The sequence below is a fragment of the Bombina bombina genome, chromosome 6, assembly GCF_027579735.1.
Source record: "Bombina bombina isolate aBomBom1 chromosome 6, aBomBom1.pri, whole genome shotgun sequence".
Classification (NCBI taxonomy): domain Eukaryota; kingdom Metazoa; phylum Chordata; class Amphibia; order Anura; family Bombinatoridae; genus Bombina; species Bombina bombina.
This window is the reverse complement of record NC_069504.1, coordinates 931,490,179-931,513,330: the sequence shown is the minus strand read 5'-3', so window position 1 is coordinate 931,513,330 and position 23,152 is coordinate 931,490,179. Positions and strand designations below refer to the sequence as shown.

Genomic DNA, 23,152 nt, shown 5'->3' with positions numbered 1-23,152 from the left:
TGTATGAGTGTGTGCATTTGTACAGTATGTGTTCCTGTATATGTGGGAATGTGTATGTATGAGTGTGTACATTTGTACCGTATGTGTTCCTGTATATGTGTGAATGTGTATGTATGATTATGTGCATTTGTACAGTATGTGTTCCTGTATATGTGTGATTGTGTATGTATGAGTGTGTGCATTTGTACAGTATGTGTTCTCATATATGTGTGAATGTGTATATATGAGTGTGTGCATTTGTACAGTATGTGTTCCTGTATATGTGTGAATGTGTATGCATGAGTGTGTACATTTGTACAGTATGTGTTCCAGTATATGTGTGAATGTGTATGTATGAGTGTGTGCATTTTTTCAGTATGTATTTTCGTATATGTGTGAATGTGTATGTATGAGTGTGAACATTTTTTCAGTATGTATTCTTGTATATGTGTGAATGTGTATGTATGAGTGTGTGCATTTGTATAGTATATATTCTCGTATATGCGTGAATGTGTATGTATGAGTGTGTGCATTTTTTCAGTATGCATTCTTGTATATGTGTGAATGTGTATGTGTGTTCATTTGCATGTGTGAATGTGTATGTATGAGTGTGTGCATTTGTATAGTATGTGTTCTCGTATATGAGTAATGTGTATGAATGAGTGTGTGCATTTGTATAGTATGTGTTCTCGTATATGAGTAATGTGTATGAATGAGTGTGTGCATTTGTACAGTATGTATTCTCGTATATGTGTGAATGTCTATGTGTGAGTGTGTGGATTTGTATAGTATGTGTTCTCCTATGTATTCTCGTATATGTGTGAATGTCTATGTGTGAGTGTGTGGATTTGTATAGTATGGGGTCTATTTATGTAGGTGCAGACAGACATGATCCGCTATAGCGAATCATGTCCACCACACAGCATACACTTAATTCTGGTGAACTGCTGGTGCAATACCGCCCCCTGCAGATTCGTGGGCCAATCTGCCTCTAGCAGGGGGTGTCAATCAACCCGATCTTATTCGATCGGGCTGATTGCTGTCCGCTACCTCAGAGGTGGCGGACGAGTTAAGGCTCAGCAGTCTTAACGAGGGTTGAAAGTAGCATCTGCTGCTTCATAAATAGACCCCTATGTGTTCTCCTATGTATTCTTTTATATGTGTGAATGTCTATGTGTGAGTGTGTGGATTTGTATAGTATGTGTTCTCGTATGTATTCTCGTATATGTGTGAATGTGTAATTGTGTGTGCATTTGCATGTATGAATGTGTATTTGTGCGTGTGTGCATTTGCATGTGTGAATGTGTATGTGTAAGTGTGTGCATTTGCATGTGTGAATGTGTATGTGTGAGTGTGTGCATTTGCATGTGTGAATGTGTATGTGTGAGTGTGTGCATTTGCATGTGTGAATGTGAGTGTGTGCATTTGCATGTGTGAATGTGTATGTGTGAGTGTGCGTATTTGCATGTGTGAGTGTGTGCATTTGCATGTGTGAATGTGTATGTGCGGGTGTGTGCATTTGCATGTGAATGTGTATGTGTGAGTGTGTGCATTTGCATGTGTGAATGTGTGTGCATTTGCATGTGTGAATGTGTGTGCATTTGCATGTGTGAATGTGTATGTGTGTGCATTTGCATGTGTGAATGTGTGAGTGTGTGCATTTGCATGTGTGTATGTGTGAGTGTGTGCATTTGCATGTGTGAATGTGTATGTGTGAGTGTGTGCATTTGCATGTGTGAATGTGTGTGTGCATTTGCATGTGTGTATGTGTGAGTGTGTGTATTTGCATGTGTGAGTGTGTGCATTTGCATGTGTGAATGTGTATGTGTGAGTGTGTGCATTTGCATGTGAATATGTATGTGTGAGTGTGTGCATTTGCATGTGTGAATGTGTGTGCATTTGCATGTGTGTGTGCAGTGTCAGTACATATATACTTTATATGTGAGCATACGTGTGTGAGCATGTGCATCAATCTTTTTGTCTTTGCCCTGTTTTTACGAAGTCTTTCCACTGTGACACACAGCCCTCCTTTTTTTTTTTTCTTTTTTTTATTTCTTCCATCTATTTTTTTTTTCTGTCCCAATTTCTCTCCTTTTTCATGCTGATCCTTCCTTGCTCAATGGGGAGCGACTGTCTCAGACATGTCAACAGGGAAAGCAAATACTCTCTTACAGCCAATAACTGTCCTCGAATGATTTGCTACGTAGAGAGCATTGAAAAGTTTAAGTACTTAAGGATAAGTTAAATAACTTTTCTAATCATTGAAACGCTCTATGAATTCTTGGCATCATCTAATTTTATAACCACACACACATGCAGGCATAATGCGTGTGATGCTTTCAAACTTGACATCGCTAACAAGATTGCATTGTGAAACTCTGCTTAAGACCTTTGGGAGAAGAAATTCTCTAAATTGCAGCTTCACAAATTAATTGGAAAGAAAAATGAATTAAGATATATATTTATGATGTTAAAACCTTCAGAAATTGCCATTAGATCTGTACTTTAAGTAAGTCATATTCAACGCAACCACTGTACTGAATGCAAAAGTAAAATGCAGAGATAACATCATTTATCACCATATTGCAAATGTTCTAAGCAATTGAAAGAAGATGAACTATTAAATTGTAAGCTTAATAAAGAGAAAAGGATCCGCCAGTTTTCCATTATACAAAATGTTCTGATAATCTTGTCCTCTATTATGTTATAGTTTAGATATTTGCAACCATTTCCATCACTGACTCTTGGGGTACGGTAATATGTAGTTTCTATAATTACTACTAATGTTTGTTTTTGTTTGTTGTTTTGTATTAGTGTTTGCAATGCTAATGACCGATTGTTGCATTGCTTTCATTTTCACAATTAGGATTAAAACGGGCATAAAAGTCACTTATTATAAATACATTGGAAATGAATCACTGTATATAAAATATGTTTTAAAAGCATTTTAAACTGTCATTTGTTGGAAAAATGTCCATTGTTTTACAGTCCAGGATCCTTCTCTATGGAAAGCCTCAGTCTTGAGTGTTGTTTATCTAATCCTGCAGACATCAAACAATCACTGTGCAGCATGTAAAATGATCATAGCTGTGAAGTCCACATAACGCACCCAATAAACTTTGAGGACAGTTGAAATTCTAATATTTTAAATTTAAATTTCAGGGGGGGGAAAGCTAGCAAAACAAACAATGAAAGTAAAATTGCTAATTTTTCCACTATGCACAGTTAAACCTTTTTTGAGAAATTACATTTTTTATTTTATTGCTTCTTTCCCTTTATTTTACAGTGTCTGTGGGATTTGAATATGAGACGTGCCTCACTCTTATTTTGTGGGAAAAAAGAACCGCTGTGCTGCAGGGATTTGAACTGGACCCATCAAATATTGGTGGATGGTCTTTGGATAAACATCATATATTAAACATAAGAAGTGGTAAGTTGTTATTTGTATAAAATGTCTAAAGCAGCCCTGAACTAAAAAAATAGTAAGAAAACCTTGATACTTGTTATCATATTCAATGACAAATAGGCTCCTTAGTATAACAAAGAAATTTAGACTAAGGGGTCTATTTAACAAGGACCGAATGGCCCCTGTTCCCCTTGTTTCCGCGTGAGCCTTCAGGCTCGCCGGAAACAGGAGTTAAAAAGCAGAGGTCTTAAGACCGTTGCTCCTAAACTCATACGCCGCCTCAGAGGGGCTGATTAACACCCCCTGCTAGTGACCAATTGGCTGCGAATCTGCAGGGAGCGGTATTTCACCAGCAGTTCACAAGAACTGCTGGTGCAATGATAAATGCAGACAGCGTATGCTGTCGGCATTTATCTATGTGCGGCGGACATGGTTCACTATAGCGGATATAAATAGACCCCTAAAGATTTGATAGACTATCCCTAGTCAAAAAGGATGATCTTACTGGAGTTACTCTGAAGTAATTGATGATTAGTCATCAGAAGCCATCCTAAAGAATGCCCACAGACCAAAATATTTTAATGAGATGACTCTAGAGGCATTCACTGGCTGTTCATGCTTATGAAATAATCAGTAAGGTTTTCTGCTAATCATTCTGAAGTCATAACACAGGATTTTTTTACCTTAGCTGATGACTTTACAAGCCTGTTGATGTCTTATGATGTGCAAATGACTTCTAAAGTAGTTTGATCAAATGACGCCAGGATGGTCTTTAAAGTAATCCTGTTTGTTTTGGGATTAGTGAATCTACCCAAATTACATCATGGCATTAAGTCTTTTAAAAGACGTGGTTTTAAAGAAGCTGCAACCAGGGGCGAAACTACAGGGGGTGCAGAGGTCGCAACTGTGACTGGGCCCCCAAGGGTGGGGGCCCAGCTTATTATTATTTTTTTTATTATCAGTCACTGCACTGATAATATGTGAGTGTGATGTGATGATTCACTAGTGTCTTTGTCTCTGACTACAGGGGTTAGTGATTCTGTTTTACCCATTGGTGTTTATGTGTGTGTGTATGTAAGTATGTATGTGTGTATGTATGTATGTATGTGACTGTGTGTGTGTATTTATGCATGTATGTGTGTGTGTGTATGTTTGTGGAACCAGCAAATTACAGACCTTGTTACTACAGCATGGGGGGGGGGCGTGGGGTAAACAGTGCCACTATACAGTACCACTATATACAGTACGGGGGGGCTGGACCATGTCACAGACTACAGTGGTCACTTTATAAAGTACTGCGGCGGGTAGGGTCAGGCCAGCCATCTCACTGGTAGATTACAGACTGAGTCACTAACTCACTATATAGAGTACTGGTGGTTTAAACAGTGTCACTATATACAGTAATAGGGGGTCAGACCATCTCACAGACTGTGGGCACAGGGTTCCACCTTTTGCAGACATGTAATCTGATTCACATTTTGTTTTCTGTGTTAAATGTTAAAAAAAAAAGATATGTATCAAATTCCCCTTTTTTTGGGGGGGGGGGGCCTTCTTAGATTCTTGCACCTGGGCCCTGTGGTTTCTAGTTAGGCCTCTGGCTGCAACTATAAAACTTTCTGTTTTGAACAATAAATATTTGTTTCTTAAAAAAACAAGTTTCTGTGCTAACCATAAAAAAAGTTTGGCCAGATTATATATAGGGCTCCATTTATGAAACAACGGATGCTACTTCGGAGTCCCATTGTTTCAGACTAGCCTGAAACATAAGTTAAGAAGTAGCGGTCATAAGACCGCTTCTCCTTAACCTGTCCGCCACCTTTTAGGTGACGGATTGAAATCATGATTGACAGCCACTGCTAGCGGCCGATTGGCTGCCAGTGAGCAGGAGGCTGAATTGCACAAGCATTTCACCAGAAATACTTGGTAATGTTAAATGCTGATAGTGTATGCTGTCGGCATTTAGAGATGTCGAGCAGACATGATTCGCTTTACAAAGTCATGTCAGCTCTACTTTTAATAAATCTACCCCTTAGAGTGTAAAAATGCATGAATTATAGGACACTTACATCACTTTAGGTTTATAAACAGCACTCATGGTTTTGGTCTCATAAGTGAAATGTAAATGCTTATAGTTTGCGTTAGTATTGAGCTTGTTAATGTTATTCATGTTGGCATGTACAGATTCCGAAAGCTGTTTTTGAGTACTAGCTCCCTTCAGGTAATGGATTTCAGTTACGGTGTACTAAAGGTATTCATGTCCGGAAGAGCAGATGCCAAAAGCAGTTCTAACACGCTACCAAAGCAGTTCTAGCCCTTTGCTTCCACTCAAGTAATGGAGTTTAGTGTTTGCTTCTTTACTTTACACTTTTCATATTTGTTAACCTGCACATATTATATTTAGCATTTAGATATACAGTATATACTAGCATACCGGACAACCCCTTTCCGGATGATTTCCGAGATGTTGGGGTTAAAAGTAAGCTTGTGGGGCAGTAACATTATATCTGGGTTCAGATGTGTGTGCGAAGGGTGATTTATAGATGGACGGGGCTATGGGTTGTTAGTTGGCATATCCGGGTGGCACTTGTCAGTCCCTTATAACCGTGACACCAAGGTGCTGCAAGCAAGACAGCGGCACATACCTTCAAACCTGTGACATCCATGCACTAGGTTCACACATATAGGGTTAGGGCACACACTTCACACACACCTTTGACACTTAACCTTCCCACCCCTCCTTGTCATATACCTTATCCATATACCTGAGCTCTTAAAAATCTTGCATATTGCAGGGTTGTTTGTAATGCCAGATTGAATGCAACTGATGGCATAAAAGCCATACACCAGTTTCCAGGCTTCCACTTGTAATCTGGAATTTTGTTATTATCCATGTGGGGTGTGTCACTGGCCACCAATAGAGCTGTGAGAACAGTCGTTATCAGCCAGTGAGCTCCTAACAACAGCTGTGTAAATCATTTTAACCTCAAAATCATAATAAACAGCTTAACTTTTTTTCATGCAAAAATATAGAATTTTGACATATTTAAAGGGACTTAAAACACAAATTTATTATTTTGTGATTCAGATACAGATAAACAATTATCCCAAATTCTCCTATTATCAACTTTGCTTCATTACCTTAGAATCCTTTATTAAAGGAACAGCAATGCACTACTGGGAGCTAGCTTAACACATGTGGTGATCCATTAACAAGAGACAAATGTGTGTAGCCACCAATCAGCTGCAGTATTGCAAATTTAATAATAGAAGTAAACTGGAAGGTTGTTTAAAATTACATGTTCTATCTAAATCATGAAAGTTAAATTTTTGTCTGTACTGTCCCTTTAAAAAGCGTTCTTTTATATACATAAAAAAAGAGCAAATTTTACAAATTACATTATTTTACATGAAAAATACAAAAATCCAGTGTTTATAAATCTTCATTTGTTTAGCAGTATAGAAAATTAAAACTCAATTTTATAAAGCAATTTTAGCCAATCAGACGTTAGCACGGCTATATACTGATTAGTGTATTTCATAAGGTAAGTTAGGCATGTCCCTATGGAAATTTATGTATATTGTATGTAAAATACATTTCTGTGCTTTTCAATGACCAAATTTAATTTTGCTACTGTCGGAAAAAGGACAAAAAAATGAACGATGATCTGCTTCTTAGCTATAGCCCAGAAAATGACAGATTACTAAGGTTTTAAAAAAATTTGCATACTTTTAGGGCAAAGTTCAATTAATTATGTGCAATGTTGCAATTGTCTAGTTTTTACTGTTAGTGTATTGTACAAGCTAGACGCTGTAGTACTCACTCGTGACATATTAATGTAATGGTGTCAACTATAATTGTGGTTTTAAGGAGTTCTAAGGAGTAGTTAGCTCATATAGCTATACTTATTGGATTCCTACTGACATATAGGTGCTAATTTACTAACCTACTGTTTTGACTAAGGACATTAATGTCTAAGTGCCTTCCTATATTGTGCAAAGTATTAAAAGAAATCTCTTTGCTTTTTAATTAATCTATTTAATGTATATCTAACTTCATTTTTTTTATCTAACCTGTATTTCAAAGATAATGTCATAAAATACTAGGTAATTCATTATTTTAATTGAATAGTGTCCACTCTTTGGAAAGAATATTTGTATTACATATCATTAACTATCCATAATGATTAGATTCAAAGACAGACAGATAGATAGATAGATAGATAGATAGATAGATAGATAGATAGATAGATAGATGATAGATAGGCATTCAGCAATTTAATTTATTAACTTGCTCTATATTATTCATTTGAATTTTATTTTGCTAGGAATACTGCATAAAGGCAGTGGAGAAAATCAGTTCTTATCAACACAGCCGGCTGTGATAACAAGCATTATGGGAAATGGACGACGAAGGAGTATCCCTTGCCCAAGCTGCAATGGCCTTGCTGAAGGAAATAAGTTATTGGCTCCTATAGCTCTGGCAGTTGGAACTGACGGGAGCCTCTATGTGGGAGATGTTAATTATATACGACGCATCTTCCCCTCTAGAAATGTCACCAGCATTTTGGAACTTCGGTGAGATTTTAATCCTGACATAAAAGTTAGCTGGAATGTCATGCAGCATGCTTTTATTAATAAGAATTTTATAGCTGACCTGACATAACTCAAAACCAGTAAGGCTTAGTTTGTCATGAAATAAATACACTAAGACAGTGAGGTATTGTAATCATTTTTTTTTTTTTTGTTTATTTCTTTAGTTGTTGTTTTTTTTTTTTTATAAACTCTGGTATTGCTGATATTGAGCACAGCTTAAAGGGACAGTATACAATACATTTTCATATAACTGCATGGAATAGACACTACTATAAAGAAGAATATGCACAGATACTGATATAAAAATCCACTATAACACCTTTTAAAAACTTACTTAGAAGCTCCAGACTTTGCACTGTTGATGAGGTTAGGCTGGGACACCCAGTGAAAGGGGCTGGGTGCAGATACCCCCGCCCCCCCTTCCCTGCATATGAAAAGACAGATTAGACAAACAGGAGCAAGCAGTAGTCTGTAAACGCACGTATACATCTGACACGTTGGGGCTTCGCTAGGAGTCTAAAAACCAGCACAATGTAATTAAAAAAATAAGCAAAACTATATATTGTTACAAAAAAACTCCCAGATGGGCTAAATAAATGGATCATCTGAAAAACATTTATGCAAACAAAAATCTAGTGTATAATGTCCCTCTAATAGCTTGTTAAGCAGAAATATATTTACGAGCACAATATTGCTTAAACCAAGCAGTGGAAGATTCAAATACATTTAAATATAATCAAAAATTACTTGTTGTATAATTTATTTGGGGTATTTCCACAGATGGGAGGCCTTTAAAGAGCAAAATGTTGCTGGCTTTTCCATCAGTGAAGGAGAATGTGACACTTTGAACAGATGTTTTGAGCTTTGCTAATGTCCTATGGAGTAAGAATGGCATTTATCTCTGTCAAAAGATGATCCATGAAGTTCACAGTTGCTTTCCGTTCTGTAACATTATCATTGTCGTTAATTCTGCATTGCCCTCTACAGGTATAAAATAGACAGCTTTCTGTGTATAGTTTTTTGGGGATATATATTACAGAAACCATAGAAACTTACATTTCCCAACCAGAAGCAATTTTTTAAAATCTGGGAATAATTTCAACATTGCATGAGCATTCAATTTATAAATTGTTATCATTATCTACTTCCTTAGTCTCCAATGATATAGCCTAGAAGCATTTAAACATAGATATTGGCAGCAAACAAGAACCGGAATGCCCATCAAATCCACTCACACTTCCTTCTAACATGTACATTTAAAGGGTCACAAAAGCCTTTTTTTTTAATATATGCATACAATTTATCTGCAATTAAAGGGACATTAAACATTAGATAAATGCTTAATCGAATGATGTATTCAGTGCAAACATTAGCCTAAGAATACTGTGCATCTGTATTTCTACAAATTAAATTTGTTTTGTTAAATATTTAAAAAATTGGTGCAAAATTACTTAGGTTTTCCTGTGTGTAAGGCAGATTAGGGACAGTTATAAACAGGCGCTAGAGGGTGCAACCAATTACTTTGTGGCATTTCTTCATTTCCACTACCACATACTACATATAATTTAACATTATATTACATTCTCAAAGTGATTAATGGCCCTTTAAGTACTATATGACAGACACATTGTAAAAGCATTTAAAATTGTCACTTTATTAGCCATTTGCAAAACTTCTTTAAAACCATGGTGAGTACCTTTATCTTACTTTATCTCTATAAATTGTAGACAATTAGGACTTGCTGTAAATGTGTTTGTCTACTGCTCTAAGCAATCCCATGGCTTATTTAGGCAATTTGCAGAAGGTTGAAGAAAACTTAGGTCACATAACTGACTTTTCGGCTTCTCAATGAAGTGTGAGACAAGCATGATTTTTACATAAGTAAGAGGTGTTAACTGACCTCTCAACTGTCATTTTTGAGAGGGTCACTCCTTGATTCTGGTCTCTGTCCCGCTGTTCTGAGAAAGTCTTAGGTTCCTATTTGCAGAATTTCCCTTAGCCCCTCTTACGGAGCACACAGACACACGCTCAAACTGCCCAGACACACAATCTGACACCCAGACACACCCACAACCCACCCACTAAGGACCCATGATCCCACCCCTCCCAACACAACTCCACCCACAAAATGGTGACGGGCCCCTATTAACCTCCTGAGTCCCTGATACTCAGTCATAAATTTTGGAAGGTATGTTTTTAATGTGTCTTTAATTAATTGTTAGGATGTTCTTATGGATATCCTAGCCATTGTTGACTTTCTTTTACTATCTGTCCTTGACTATTCCACTTTTTTGCAGATTGCTTCTGAACCTACTTGAGATCATGCCCTCCTTTTATGGCATTATTCTATTTTAAAAAAAAAACAAAAACATTTGCATTAATAGTACATTCAAATATCTGACAACTGGAGCTTATAATCTAAAGGCATTTGCAGTATTTTTGGTGATACAAAATGTGATACACAAACAGGTGCCATATAACTAATAATTTAATAAAAAATTGCCTGCACCAGGATTTAATTAAAAGCGCAACCTTACATTTTTTTTTACTATTATCACTTGCTTATCACATTTCTGCATTACTAAATGTGTTAAAAATCTGTTTGAAAAAATGTAATCTTTAATATTTTGCTTCATTTTGTTAAATCAATCATATTCCCTAGCTGCTTAATATTCTAATTGGAAAACATTGCTTAACTAGCAGTCCTATAGCTATTTTTACACTGGTATTATGCAACTAACTGTGATATAATATTTCTTTCTTTATCTCAATTAACTGCCATTTTCTCTCCTTTTTTCTGCCACCTTCTTTTCTCTAAAGAAACAAAGAGTTTAAACATAGGTAAGGCTACACATTTATTTTTAGAGCATTTTCCAAAAGAATGATGTTCCACACTTTACATTGTTTTTCAATCATTATGTAATCTGTTTATACTAATATAATAATTATTAATGTTGGCTTAGACTGCCAGATGTATCATTCCAATACTCAAAGTCTCATAATGTGTAGCTTAAAGTGAAAGTCAATCCTAGCATTTGTGAAACGCTAGGATTAACCATTGCAGTGGCGTCACTAGGGTTGGTGTCACCCGGTGCGGTAAGTTATGGTGTCACCCCCACTCCCCCCCAGAAAGCAGACACACACAAACACAAAAACACACACATACAAACACTCAGACACACTCAGATGCACACACAAACACTCAGAAACACACTCAGACACACACACAAAAACACACACACAAAAACACTCAGACACACACACAAAAACACACACACAAAATCACTCAGACAAACACACAAAAACACTCAGACACACACACAAAAACACTCTGGCACACACACACACACAAAAACACTCTGACACACTCACAAAAACACTTAGACACACACACACAAAAACATTCAGACACACACACACACAAAAAAACACTCTGGCACACACACACACAAAAAAACACTCTGACACACACACAAAAACACACACACAAAAACACTCAGACAAACACACACAAAAACTCAGACACACACACAAAAACACTCTGGCACACACATACACACAAAAACACTCTGACACACTCACAAAAACACTTAGACACACACACAAAAAAACATTCAGACACACACACAAACACTCTGGCACACACACACACACACACTCTGACACACACACACACAAAAACACTAAGACACACACACAAAAACACTTCAGACACACACAAAAACAGACACACACAAAAAACACTCAGACACACACACAAAAACACTTTGACACACACACAAAAACACTCAGACACACACACACAAAAACACTCTGACACACACACAAAAACACTTAGACACACACACACAAAAACACTCTGACACACACACAAAAACACTCAGACACACAAACACAAAAACACTCAGATACACACACACAAAAACATTCAGACACACATACACACATATACACACACACAAAAAAACACTCAGACACACACAAAAACTCACACACACACACATACAAAATATGTAAACTGCATTAATTATAAAGCTCATGCCTACGAGAGCTGCTCCCTGGCTCAGAAGAGCATCAAATGAAAGATAAACAGAACACTCTAAAAATAAATCACTAAAGAAAAGGTTTAGGTGCAAACTATGAAAATTCTGCTCTCTGACTCTGTTACAAGTCTGTCAGTGCCTGCCGCTTCTTATGGCCAATCACCTCTGCAATCTGCCCACCCCCAGATCCCCACCCGCCCGCCCTCCCCTCCTACCTCTTCAGTGTGCACTTAGTGTACCGTAACCGTACCGGTCTGGTGGGTATCATACCTGGCTCCTTCACTTTAGAGACAGTGTCAGACAGTCATGTGGTCAGGTGCCAGGCATCCCCCTCACGATTTCCTGGTTCCCGTTTAGAGAGACAGCACAGCAGTGAGTGACTCCACTGCTCCACACGTCACTGAGCAGTGAGCACAGATAGGCAGGCAGGTTTAGGCTATCAGCGCAACTTCGCAAGCCCCACGGCATGCCCACAACATTCATAGTGAAATTGGGCAGGGGAGGAGCAAAGTACAAACAAGCAAAAGCAGCCGGGAAAACTATTTGTGGAAATTGCAGCGCTGGCTCAAGGGGCAAAAAAATTAAGTGTCTACAACTTCCCCAGTCCCACTAATGTTCACAAATGCTGGCCCCTCTAATAAAAAAAATCTATGCATCTCTACATTGTATTTCTTTGAATTTTAATAAAAGGTAAAAACATTTTTTTTTTGGGTGGTGTCACCCCCTGGAGGGTGTCACCCGGGTGCGGCCCGCACCCCTCTAGTGACGCCACTGAACCATTGAAACAAATAAAGGGGACTTTTATTCATGAAGTGTAAAATACTTCATGCTGAAAGCTCCTTTACTTCTTTCAAGCGTTCGCCGTTTTGAGCTGCTAAGGCAGCCCATGACAGAACGCTGTTTTGCTAGAGAGGTGATGTTTTCACATCTTAGCCAATAGCCGTACGGGAATTCCAGCTTTGCGCCCTTGGGTGCCATATTTCCTGCACGCTATTTGCTAAGAGGTGGAAACGTCACCTCTTAGCAAACCAGCATTCTGCCGTGGGCTGCCTGAGCAGCTGAGAACGGTGAACACTTGAAACAAATAAAGGAGCTTTCTGCATTAAGTATTTTATACTTCATGAATGAAAATCCCCTTTATTTGTTTCAATGATCAATCCTAGCGTTTCACAAACACTAGGATTTACTTTCACTTTAAAACTGGGGTTTAACCTTTTGGCTGTCATAGAGGGTAAGGATTTAAAGAGGCCATGTAATTAGGCAAGTGTCTGAAAAGTTCATTGCATTCAAATTTGCTGAAGGAATGTCCTTTTATCTTGGCTGGGCTCTCTGCTTCCCTCCACCCACAACAGGGTCGATTTCTACTGATGCCTCTTGTTTACATATCTTTTCTAAACCAAAGACTGCGGTATTAAAATTTTATGTAAAAAGTATGTAGATAGCTGTTTCAAATAAAAAAAAAAAGTAAACATTTTTTTACTGTCTGGCAGTGAAATGGATCAAGCACACATTAAAGGGCAAATATTAGAGCATAATGTCTCTTTTATAGAAAGCCTATTAAACGTGTAATTTTCTGTGAAAGTGAAAGCAATAAATGCAACCTGATAGAATTTTTAAAGGGAATGTTAATGTGAAGCTGAAGTGTTAATGAATTCAGGAGCATTTTATCTCCCTCAACAAGGTCAGACATTTTATTTTTGTAGAGGCAAAGAGTAATGTGATGAACTGAAAAGTGCAATCAAACAGATTTCTTGATCCATTTAGTACTATTATATTAAAAAAAAATCTTAAAGGGACAGTCTACCATAGAATTGTTATTGTTTTAAAAGATAGATAATCCCTTTATTACCCATTCCCCAGTTTTGCATAACCAACACAGTCATATTAATATACTTTTTACCTCTGTGATTATCTTGTATCTAGGAACCTTCTTCCAGTCCCCTGATCACATGACTGTGACTGTTTATTATCTATTGTCTTAAATTTAGCATTATTTTTTTCTAAATCTTAAATAACCCCCTATACCTGAACACAGTGTAATCTATATGGCCCACGTGTACTTTCTGTCTCTTTGTTTTGAAAAGGAATTTAAAAGCAAGTGATAAGAGGCAGCCCTCAAAGGATTCGAAATTAGCATGTGAGCCTACCTATGTTTAGTTTAAACTAAGAATACCAAGAGAAAAAAGCAAATTTGATGATAAAAGTAAATTGGAAATTTGATTAAAATTAAAAGTCCAATATGAATAACAAAAGTTTAATTTATACTAGACTGTCCCTTTAAGGGGAGGGTTCAAAGTTTATTGACACCAAAACAGCATGCATTTTAGGTGTTAGATGTATGTTTTAGAGATCCAATTCTTTCTTAAGCCATCAGCTTCCTGAGCCTGTCAAGTAGCTTAAGGGTTAAACAAGGTCTTTTTTGTATCTGATTTATTTTCCACTTTGGATTTAGATTTTGTAAAAATGTAGACAAAATAAGACTTATGCCTATAATATAAAAATTATGCCTTTAAAGGGCTAGATTACAAGTGGGGGTCAATCATTTGCGCCATAGCGATAAGGGGTATATTGCGATGGTTTGCGCTCATCGGGCTTACCTCTGGTATTACAAGTTGAAAGTAAGCACGATTGTGTGAGGGCATTCGTGATTTACGCTAGAATCATTACTGCGATTTTAGAGCTGTGGTTAACTGTTTGGCGAAAATAAAAAGTTGCACAAAACACTTTAAAATACCTTACAAAGTACAGTAAAACTTATAAGAACACGTCTAATTAAAATTATTAAAAAAAATATTTCACAATATGCTATCTCGGGTGTTAGAAAGAAAAAAAAGCAGGCAAAGGGCTTTAACATTGAGATGCATACATTTACATATCTATAGGTGAACATGTACCTGTATGTGTATGTATGCATATATTCCAATGTACATAGGGGAATATGTTCTTTGTATTTTAAAATAGATATTCCTATATATATATATATATATATATATATATATATATATATATCTGTATATATTTTTACCTATATATAATCATCTATATATAGGTATAAATATTTATTTGTTTAAAAAAATCATCAGATGTATGTAGAAATATTTGAATAAACAAAAACATATTCCATTACGTTAAGAACATTGGAATATGAAATATTCATATTTTCATGTCTGGTTAGCGCTAATGAGAATACGTGATCGGTTTGCGTAAGAGTGGGGTTTTTTTCCAACTTTTTTTCTCAATTGACTTTTATGGGGGAATACATGAACACACACATGATATTCTAAGTTCAGATTTTTGCTCTAGTCAGGTTACCACTAGAGCAAAACAGTTTACTTTCAACTTGTAATACCAGCGTAACCCAACTAGCAGAGTTATCAATATAGCGGAAACACAAAATACTACTCTACTTTAATCTGGCCAAAAATGTAGAAGAGTATCTACTGGGGAACACTGGTATCAAGCAGTCCAATAAATAAAATCTAAATAATTCCATAAAACTATCTGACTTATTATATAAATACCATGGAATTTAAAATCCAATTTATTATAAATCTTATACTCAGCAGTGTAATAGCCATGCCTGACACCAGGTTACGTCCAATCAGGATACAGATAGGCCCAATCACGTCACAGAGTAAATGGAATGTGTGCAAAAACAGCAGGTGTGGAGTAGGCGGATTCAAGGCTGGAGCCAATATTTGACAGATTAGCTCATTGTAGATACCACCTGTGTATGCCCATGTTTTGGATTTCTCCTATGTAGATTTTTCACCAACACTTATAATCAGCTCTATAGCATAAGATAAGCAATATAAATACTTGTTTATCACTCTGGAGAATTAATTGAGTTCTTAAGAATTTTGCTGTTTCTTTAACAGAAGTGAATATAATTCTGGCACTAAGCTATTAAAAGCTTGAACTTTCTGAATCTGTGCATGTTGTTTTTTTTCCCATTTAATACATTTTCTACTACTCTAACAGTAATGTATTGCCTTCTCTTCTGATTTGAACATATGTTTCTTTCAGTAAACTTTCTAACAGCTTTTCTTTAAAACTGACCAGCAAGGCTAAAAAATAGTTCAAGTAGAATTAATTACAATTTGCATTTGATGAAGCGAAGTAAGCACAGATGTTCAATTTTACATTTTGATGGAAATTTGATGAGAGATTAAGATCAGATTTCACACAATTTTGGGATTAACAGATGGTTTACAGAAATAGATGTCACTTTTTTTCACAAGAAACAAATTAGCGCAGAGGTCTCTTACCACGATCAACATGCTGACCAGTTTTGAAGGTGTAAATAATTTGCTTCAACAAAAAGTACTGTGAAAAAATAATCTTTAATGTAGGGATCACACAGAATTTCTAGAACAATAAAACTGTAACAAAAAAAAATCAACATTTACAAAATGTGATATTAATTGTATTAAGACAAATGATAGTATTCATTAAAATGTGCAGTGTTAAAAGAGAAATCACAAGCATCAAATAAATATATGTAAAATGGGAAGTGTGTCTTGACAGAATGGTTTCAGTTTGTTAATTATCTCCATAAAATAACATTTAATACAAAATTTATAGATATATGTCTCACAAATGGCAGCTTCTAAAATCTTAGTGAAATAAGGTTTGGGTGTTATTATTTGCCCGTTAATAAGTTTTGACTTGATAAAAACAGATTAACTCACTTGCTTTGGTCTAAATATAGTTCTAAAAATCTATTTTTTCTCTTATGTCTACAGACTTTGTGCAGTTAAGCCTTGAGGCCTAATTATCACTGTGTGGACATGATCTGATATTGCGGATCATGTCCGCTGCACATCGATAAATGCCGACAGCATATGCTTTCACCATTTATCATTGCACCAGCAGTTGTAGTGAACTGCTGGTGCAATACCGCCCCCTGCAGATTCGTGGCCAATCGGTCACTAGCAGGGGGTGTCAATTAACCCGATCGTATTGGATCGGGTTGATTTCCGGCGGTGTCCGTCCGCCACTTCAGAGCAGGCGGACAGGTTATGAAGCAGCGGCTCGCCAGAAACACGGGGCATCAAGGTCCATACGGAGCTTGATAAATAGTCCCCTTGGTATCTTTATTGCATGTTCCCGTCCATAATTCTTTGCTAGAATCGAATCAATGTTTGAAACATTATGGAAAAGCTATATTCTATTAATTGTTTACTACATTTGCATATTAGTGTAATATATTTAGTCCCCAACATTTTGACACTATAAAATGACATACACAGTTATAGCCTGTTTTCAGCTGAATCAGTTATATAAAGAACATACCCATGCATTGTTTCATTCTACACAATATTTTTTTTGTTGAGAATCTGATATGTTGAATGATAATGCCTGGCTAGAGACAAATATAAACAGTCATAAGTACAAACCTGTCTGTCACAATATATGTGTTGAAACAAATTTATGATTAAACACATACTTTTGTAGTAAGACAAGTGAGCTTCATCATCCCACAAGTAACTTTATAAGTGTTTTCTTAGCACTGAGGTGTATAATATTTTTTCATTACTTTCTTACTGTCGATTATTAACAATTAAAAAATCAAGAAACTAAGAAAGAAAATCATGTTTTTTTTTTTAATAAGTGATAAAGTACAAAAAGTACAAATTGAAATAATATATGTAGACATATCAAAAGCAGCATGTTGAGATATTCAATGTCACTGGAGTATATAATTTTTGCTAATTAATCTTTTATTGTATATACAGCTTGATATTATTTATTACAATAAATTACTGTTGCTATAACATCAAAAACCTTGACATTTGGTCCTACATATAATTGTCATTGACTTTTAGCGGAGACCATTTTCTATTTAAGGTCAGTAATTGATTTTTGTTTATTTGTATCTTTCCTTTTAGCAACAATATAGCACATAAATACTACCTGGCTGAAGACCCTGTATCAGGGTCATTATACCTGTCAGATACCAACAGTCGGAGAATCTACAAAATAAAGTCACTCACTGGGGCAAATTTGCTTGCAACCAACTTAGAAGTCATAGCTGGGAATGGAGAACAGTGTATGCCCTTCGACGAAGCTAGATGTGGGAATGGTGGAAAGGCTGTAGATGCAATTTTGACTAATCCTCGAGGTACGTAAAAATGATAAAAACATAAATGACAGCGAATGAAAACTAGCCTTAGAGCACATAAAGAATATATTTCAAAATTGAAATTAAAATGCTTTAGGTGAGAAAAAAGACTGTTCTGTGTATATTAAATAGAATTGAGCATGACTTATAAATTCATAGTATATACCAACAGTTAAGAACTGTATTGCAGAATAAATATTTTAAAGAAACAGTAAAGTCAAGATTAAACTTTCATGAATCAGACAGAGCATGCAATTTTAAAGAATTTTCCATTTTACTTGTTATCTAATTTTCTTTGTTCTCTTGGTATCCTTTGCTGAAAAGTATACTTAAGTAGGCTCAGAAGCAGTAATGCATTACTGGGGGCTATATGTTGATTGGTGGCTGCATATATATTGCTCTTGTCATTGGCTCACTGGGTGTGTTCAGCTAGATCCCAGTAGTGCATTACTGCTCCTTCAACAAAGGATACCAAGAGCATGAAGCAAATTTGATAATAGAAGAAAATTGGAAAGTTGCTTAAAACTGTATGCTCTATCTGAATCTCGAAAGGAAAATTTGTAGTTTTGTATCCTTTCAAAAACATTTAAAACTGTTATTCTCTTAGCGCAATTTGCATTATGTTGCAGTCCCGGCCTCTTGAGCATGTTCACTTTACCAGGGCCCTACACAGTGATATAAACAGCTAGCAAGCCTGAATTTCCCTTTCTAAAATTATTTTTGTGACCCTTCAGTACTGACAAGGCTTCTTAGATCATCTCGCCAGACCAGATAGCTGTAGAGAATCTAGACCCTAGTCTCAACAGAGGCTTGTGGTGCGTTACTTGCAGTAACGTGCAATATGGTGCAAATATTTTATTTTATTTAAAGTATATTTTAGAATACTAACAAAGATGTTGGTGTTTCTAAATAGACCTATTTTTAAAAGGGAAATAAACTAGAGAAATGTAATTAAATATGTGATTTTATAATAAATGAGTTCTATTTTTTGTCTAGAAAATTAAAGAGTTATTGATAGCAGTTGAAGTCATTAGTTATTTAGACATGTTATAAAGAAATAAAGCTTTTACTTTGTATTTCTTTGTTTGCTTGCACAATGATGTGTACAATCTGTAGATCAGCACAGGAAATTGTAGTGCTTTATAGAGATTTTTCTGACAAACAAGCATTTCTTTTTCTGGCTGTTTGCATAAAATGAGCTTCAAGCTTCCTTTTAGAATTTTAGACTACAGTGCTATTCCTTTTATAAACCGGACCACAAGTCTTATTTATTATTCATGTTAGTGAACATGAGCACATTTAGCATAATACGTCAAAACCAGGTAGACGTTAGACTTAGCATTGACAAACAGCCTATATTAATTTGATTATTTTTATATTTCACTTCCATGTGTTCATGCTAAATGTGGAGCTACAATTTTTTTGAGTGTATTCAAATTACTTTTGCCTTATTTTGATTGTGATAATAAAGCAGAACAAAAATATTTTGGCTGCTACATTGCCAAAGCAGAGATGTCACCCCTTGGATGCTGGAGAGAGATGCGACACATTGTTTGACTCTATGCCTAACCTATTCCTCCTGGATTGCTTCTGAGGGTAAAAACTTCTGATAACTCAAACATCTTAACTTTAAAGGAAGAGTTCACCCCCCAAAAAATCTCCCCTTTAAATTATTCCCAATGATTTATTTTACCTGCCAGAGTGTATTAAATTGTTTACAAGTAGCTCATTTACACCTATTTCAGCATTTGAAATAGCTGATTTAGCCTGTGGTATAGCCACCTATACTGAACGTTTTGATTCTGGTGTACATGCTATTGACAAGCCTAAGTAAACACAGCCAGTAGAAGAAGTTACACTCTCAGTGGGACGCTGGATAGTTAGGTAAAAAAAATATAATTTTCCATTGTTCTCTCTATTGTTCTAGCTTTTTTGTTGCAGACATATATATATATATATATATATATATATATCACATAAAGTGATAACACAATGAGATCTGATATTACCTTTAAGGTCTACCCATTGTAATAGGCTGTGGTTTCAAAGCACAAAACCAGCTACTTCATATACAAAAATAAACCTCAAAAAATGCAATTTCTCAAATATTTTATACTCTGCATCTGGTATAAAAAAGTAATTGAAAATACATTAATGGAAAAACTATTTACAGTGTACTGTCCCTTTAACCATAGCCTTAACTTTGATTACAATACCAACACTCACCTACCTCAAGGTAGGTGACTGACAGAATTGTAGATTGGCAACGTCTTGAGGGTGACGTTTTGTCTCTTCACTGGCTTCCTCTTGCCTCCAGGATTAAACGCAAAATTCTCACTCTGACACACAAAGCCCTCAATTGCACTGCTCCCCCCTACATCTCAGACCTTGTCTCCAGATACTCTCACTCCTGTCCCCTTAGCTCCGCTCATGATCTCCTATTATCCTCCTCTCTTGTTACCTCCTCAAATTTCCATCTACAAGATTTCTCAAGACTGGCTCCCATCTTATGGAACTCTCTGCCTCGCTCCTCAAGAATCTCCCCTAGTTTTAAAAGCTTCAAGTGCTCCCTGAAGACTCTACTATTCAGGGAAGCTTACAACCTACACTAACCTTCCTATCTCCACTGCTATCCCCTAAAACCCAATAGCATGTAAGCCTATGAGCTCAGCTGTTTGTAGTTCACCTTCAAAAGAGCTGACTACAACAGTGCAACTCTCGGCAGGACCCTTTCTCCCCATTTGATCCCTGTAATCGTTTTTTTTTTTTTTTTTTTAATATACCACCCATGTTCATAGCGCTGCGGAACCTGTTGGCGCTCTACAAATACCTGATAATAATAATAATAATCAGTCCCCAACACTGTTGTAGTGTTGCAGCTGTTTTAGTATTCAGACTTCACCAATAAAACATTATACCAAGCCCCAAAATTTCAGATCTCTTAAAACATTTCTAAAAGTATCGTCAAGCTCTGCTTCATCAAGGAACCTAAGGCCTAGATTTGGAGTTTGGCGTTAGCCGTGAAAACCAGCGTTAGAGGCTCCTAACACTGGTTTTAGGCTACCGCCGGTATTTGGAGTCACTCAAAATAGGGTCTAACGCTCACTTTTCAGCTGCGACTTTTCCATACCGCAGATCCCCTTACGTAAATTGCGTATCCTATCTTTTCAATGGGATCTTTCTAACTCCGGTATTTAGAGTCGTGTCTGAAGTGAGCGTTAGACATCTAACGACAAAACTCCAGACGCAGGAAAAAAGTCAGTAGTTAAGAGCTTTCTGGGCTAACGCCGGTTTATAAAGCTCTTAACTACTGTACTCTAAAGTACACTAACACCCATAAACTACCTATGTACCCCTAAACCGAGGTCCCCCCACATCGCCGACACTCGAATACATTTTTTTAACCCCTAATCTGCCGACCGCCACCTACGTTATCCTTATGTACCCCTAATCTGCTGCCCCTAACACCGCCGACCCCTGTATTATATTTATTACCCCTAACCTGCCCCCCACAATGTCGCCTCCACCTACCTACACTTATTAACCCCTAATCTGCCGACCGCAAAGTGCCGCCACCTACGTTATCCTTATGTACCCCTAATCTGCTGCCCCTAACACCGCCGACCCCTATATTATATTTATTAACCCCTAATCTGCCCCCCACAACGTCGCCTCCACCTGCCTACACTTATTAACCCCTAATCTGCCGACCGGACCTCATCGCTATTCTAATAAATGTATTAACCCCTAAAGCTAAGTCTAACCCTAACACTAACACCCCCCTAAATTAAATATAATTTTAATTTAACGAAATTAATTAACTCTTATTAAATAAATTATTCCTATTTAAAGATAAATACTTACCTGTAAAATAAATCCTAATATAGCTACAATATAAATTATAATTATATTATAGCTATTTTAGGATTTGTATTTATTTTACAGGTAACTTTGTATTTATTTTAACCAGGTACAATAGCTATTAAATAGTTAAGAACTATTTAATAGCTAAAATAGTTAAAATAATTACAAAATTACCTGTAAAATAAATCCTAACCTAAGTTACAATTAAACCTAACACTACACTATCAATAAATTAATAATGATCGGAACAGCCAATAGAATGCGAGCTCAATCTGATTGGCTGATTGGATCAGCCAATCGGATTGAACTTGATTCTGATTGGCTGATTCCATCAGCCAATCAGAATATTCCTACCTTAATTCTCATTGGCTGATAGAATCCTATCAGCCAATCAGAATTCGAGGGACGCCATCTTGGATGACGTCCTTTAAAGGAACCGTCATTCGGCTAGTAGGCGTCGGGAGAAGAGGATGTTCCGCGTCGGATGGAAGATGATGGCTCCCGAAGAAAGAAGATTGAAGATGCCGTTGATAGAAGACTTCATCCGGATCATGGACCTCTTCAGCTCCCGCTTGGATGAAGACTTCATCCGGATCTTGGACCTCTTCAGCTCCCGCTTGGATGAAGACTTCAGCCGGATCATGGACCTCTTCAGCCCCCCGCTTGGGCTTGGATCAGGACATCGGAGGAGCTCTTCAGGACAGATCGGTGAACCTGGTATGGTGAAGATAAGGTAGGAAGATCTTCAGGGGTTAGTGTTAGGTTTATTTAAGGGGGGTTTGGGTTAGATTAGGGGTATGTGGGTGGTGGGTTGTAATGTTGGGGGGGGGGTATTGTATGTTTTTTTTTACAGGCAAAAGAGCTGAATTCTTTGGGGCATGCCCCGCAAAGGGCCCTGTTCAGGGCTGGTAAGGTAAAAGAGCTTTGAACTTTAGTAATTTAGAATAGGGTAGGACAATTTTTTATTTTGGGGGGCTTTGTTATTTTATTAGGGGGCTTAGAGTAGGTGTAATTAGTTTAAAATTGTTGTAATATTTTTCTTATGTTTGTAAATATTTTTTTATTTTTTGTAACTTAGTTCTTTTTTATTTTTTGTACTTTAGCTAGTTTATTTAATTGTATTTATTTGTAGGAATTGTATTT

General features: G+C 36.6%; 1 protein-coding gene across 1 annotated transcript in view; it reads left to right on the top strand.

The window, feature by feature from the left end:
• Nucleotides 1–23,152, top strand: part of TENM2 (teneurin transmembrane protein 2) — a 1,369,502-nt gene that overhangs the window by 1,243,391 nt on the left and 102,959 nt on the right. The window contains exons 18-21 of the mRNA XM_053719586.1: nucleotides 3,266–3,409; nucleotides 7,711–7,960; nucleotides 10,799–10,819; nucleotides 17,913–18,145. Of these exons, the coding sequence (XP_053575561.1) occupies nucleotides 3,266–3,409; nucleotides 7,711–7,960; nucleotides 10,799–10,819; nucleotides 17,913–18,145 (648 nt within the window). The remainder of the gene's footprint in view (nucleotides 1–3,265; nucleotides 3,410–7,710; nucleotides 7,961–10,798; nucleotides 10,820–17,912; nucleotides 18,146–23,152) is intronic.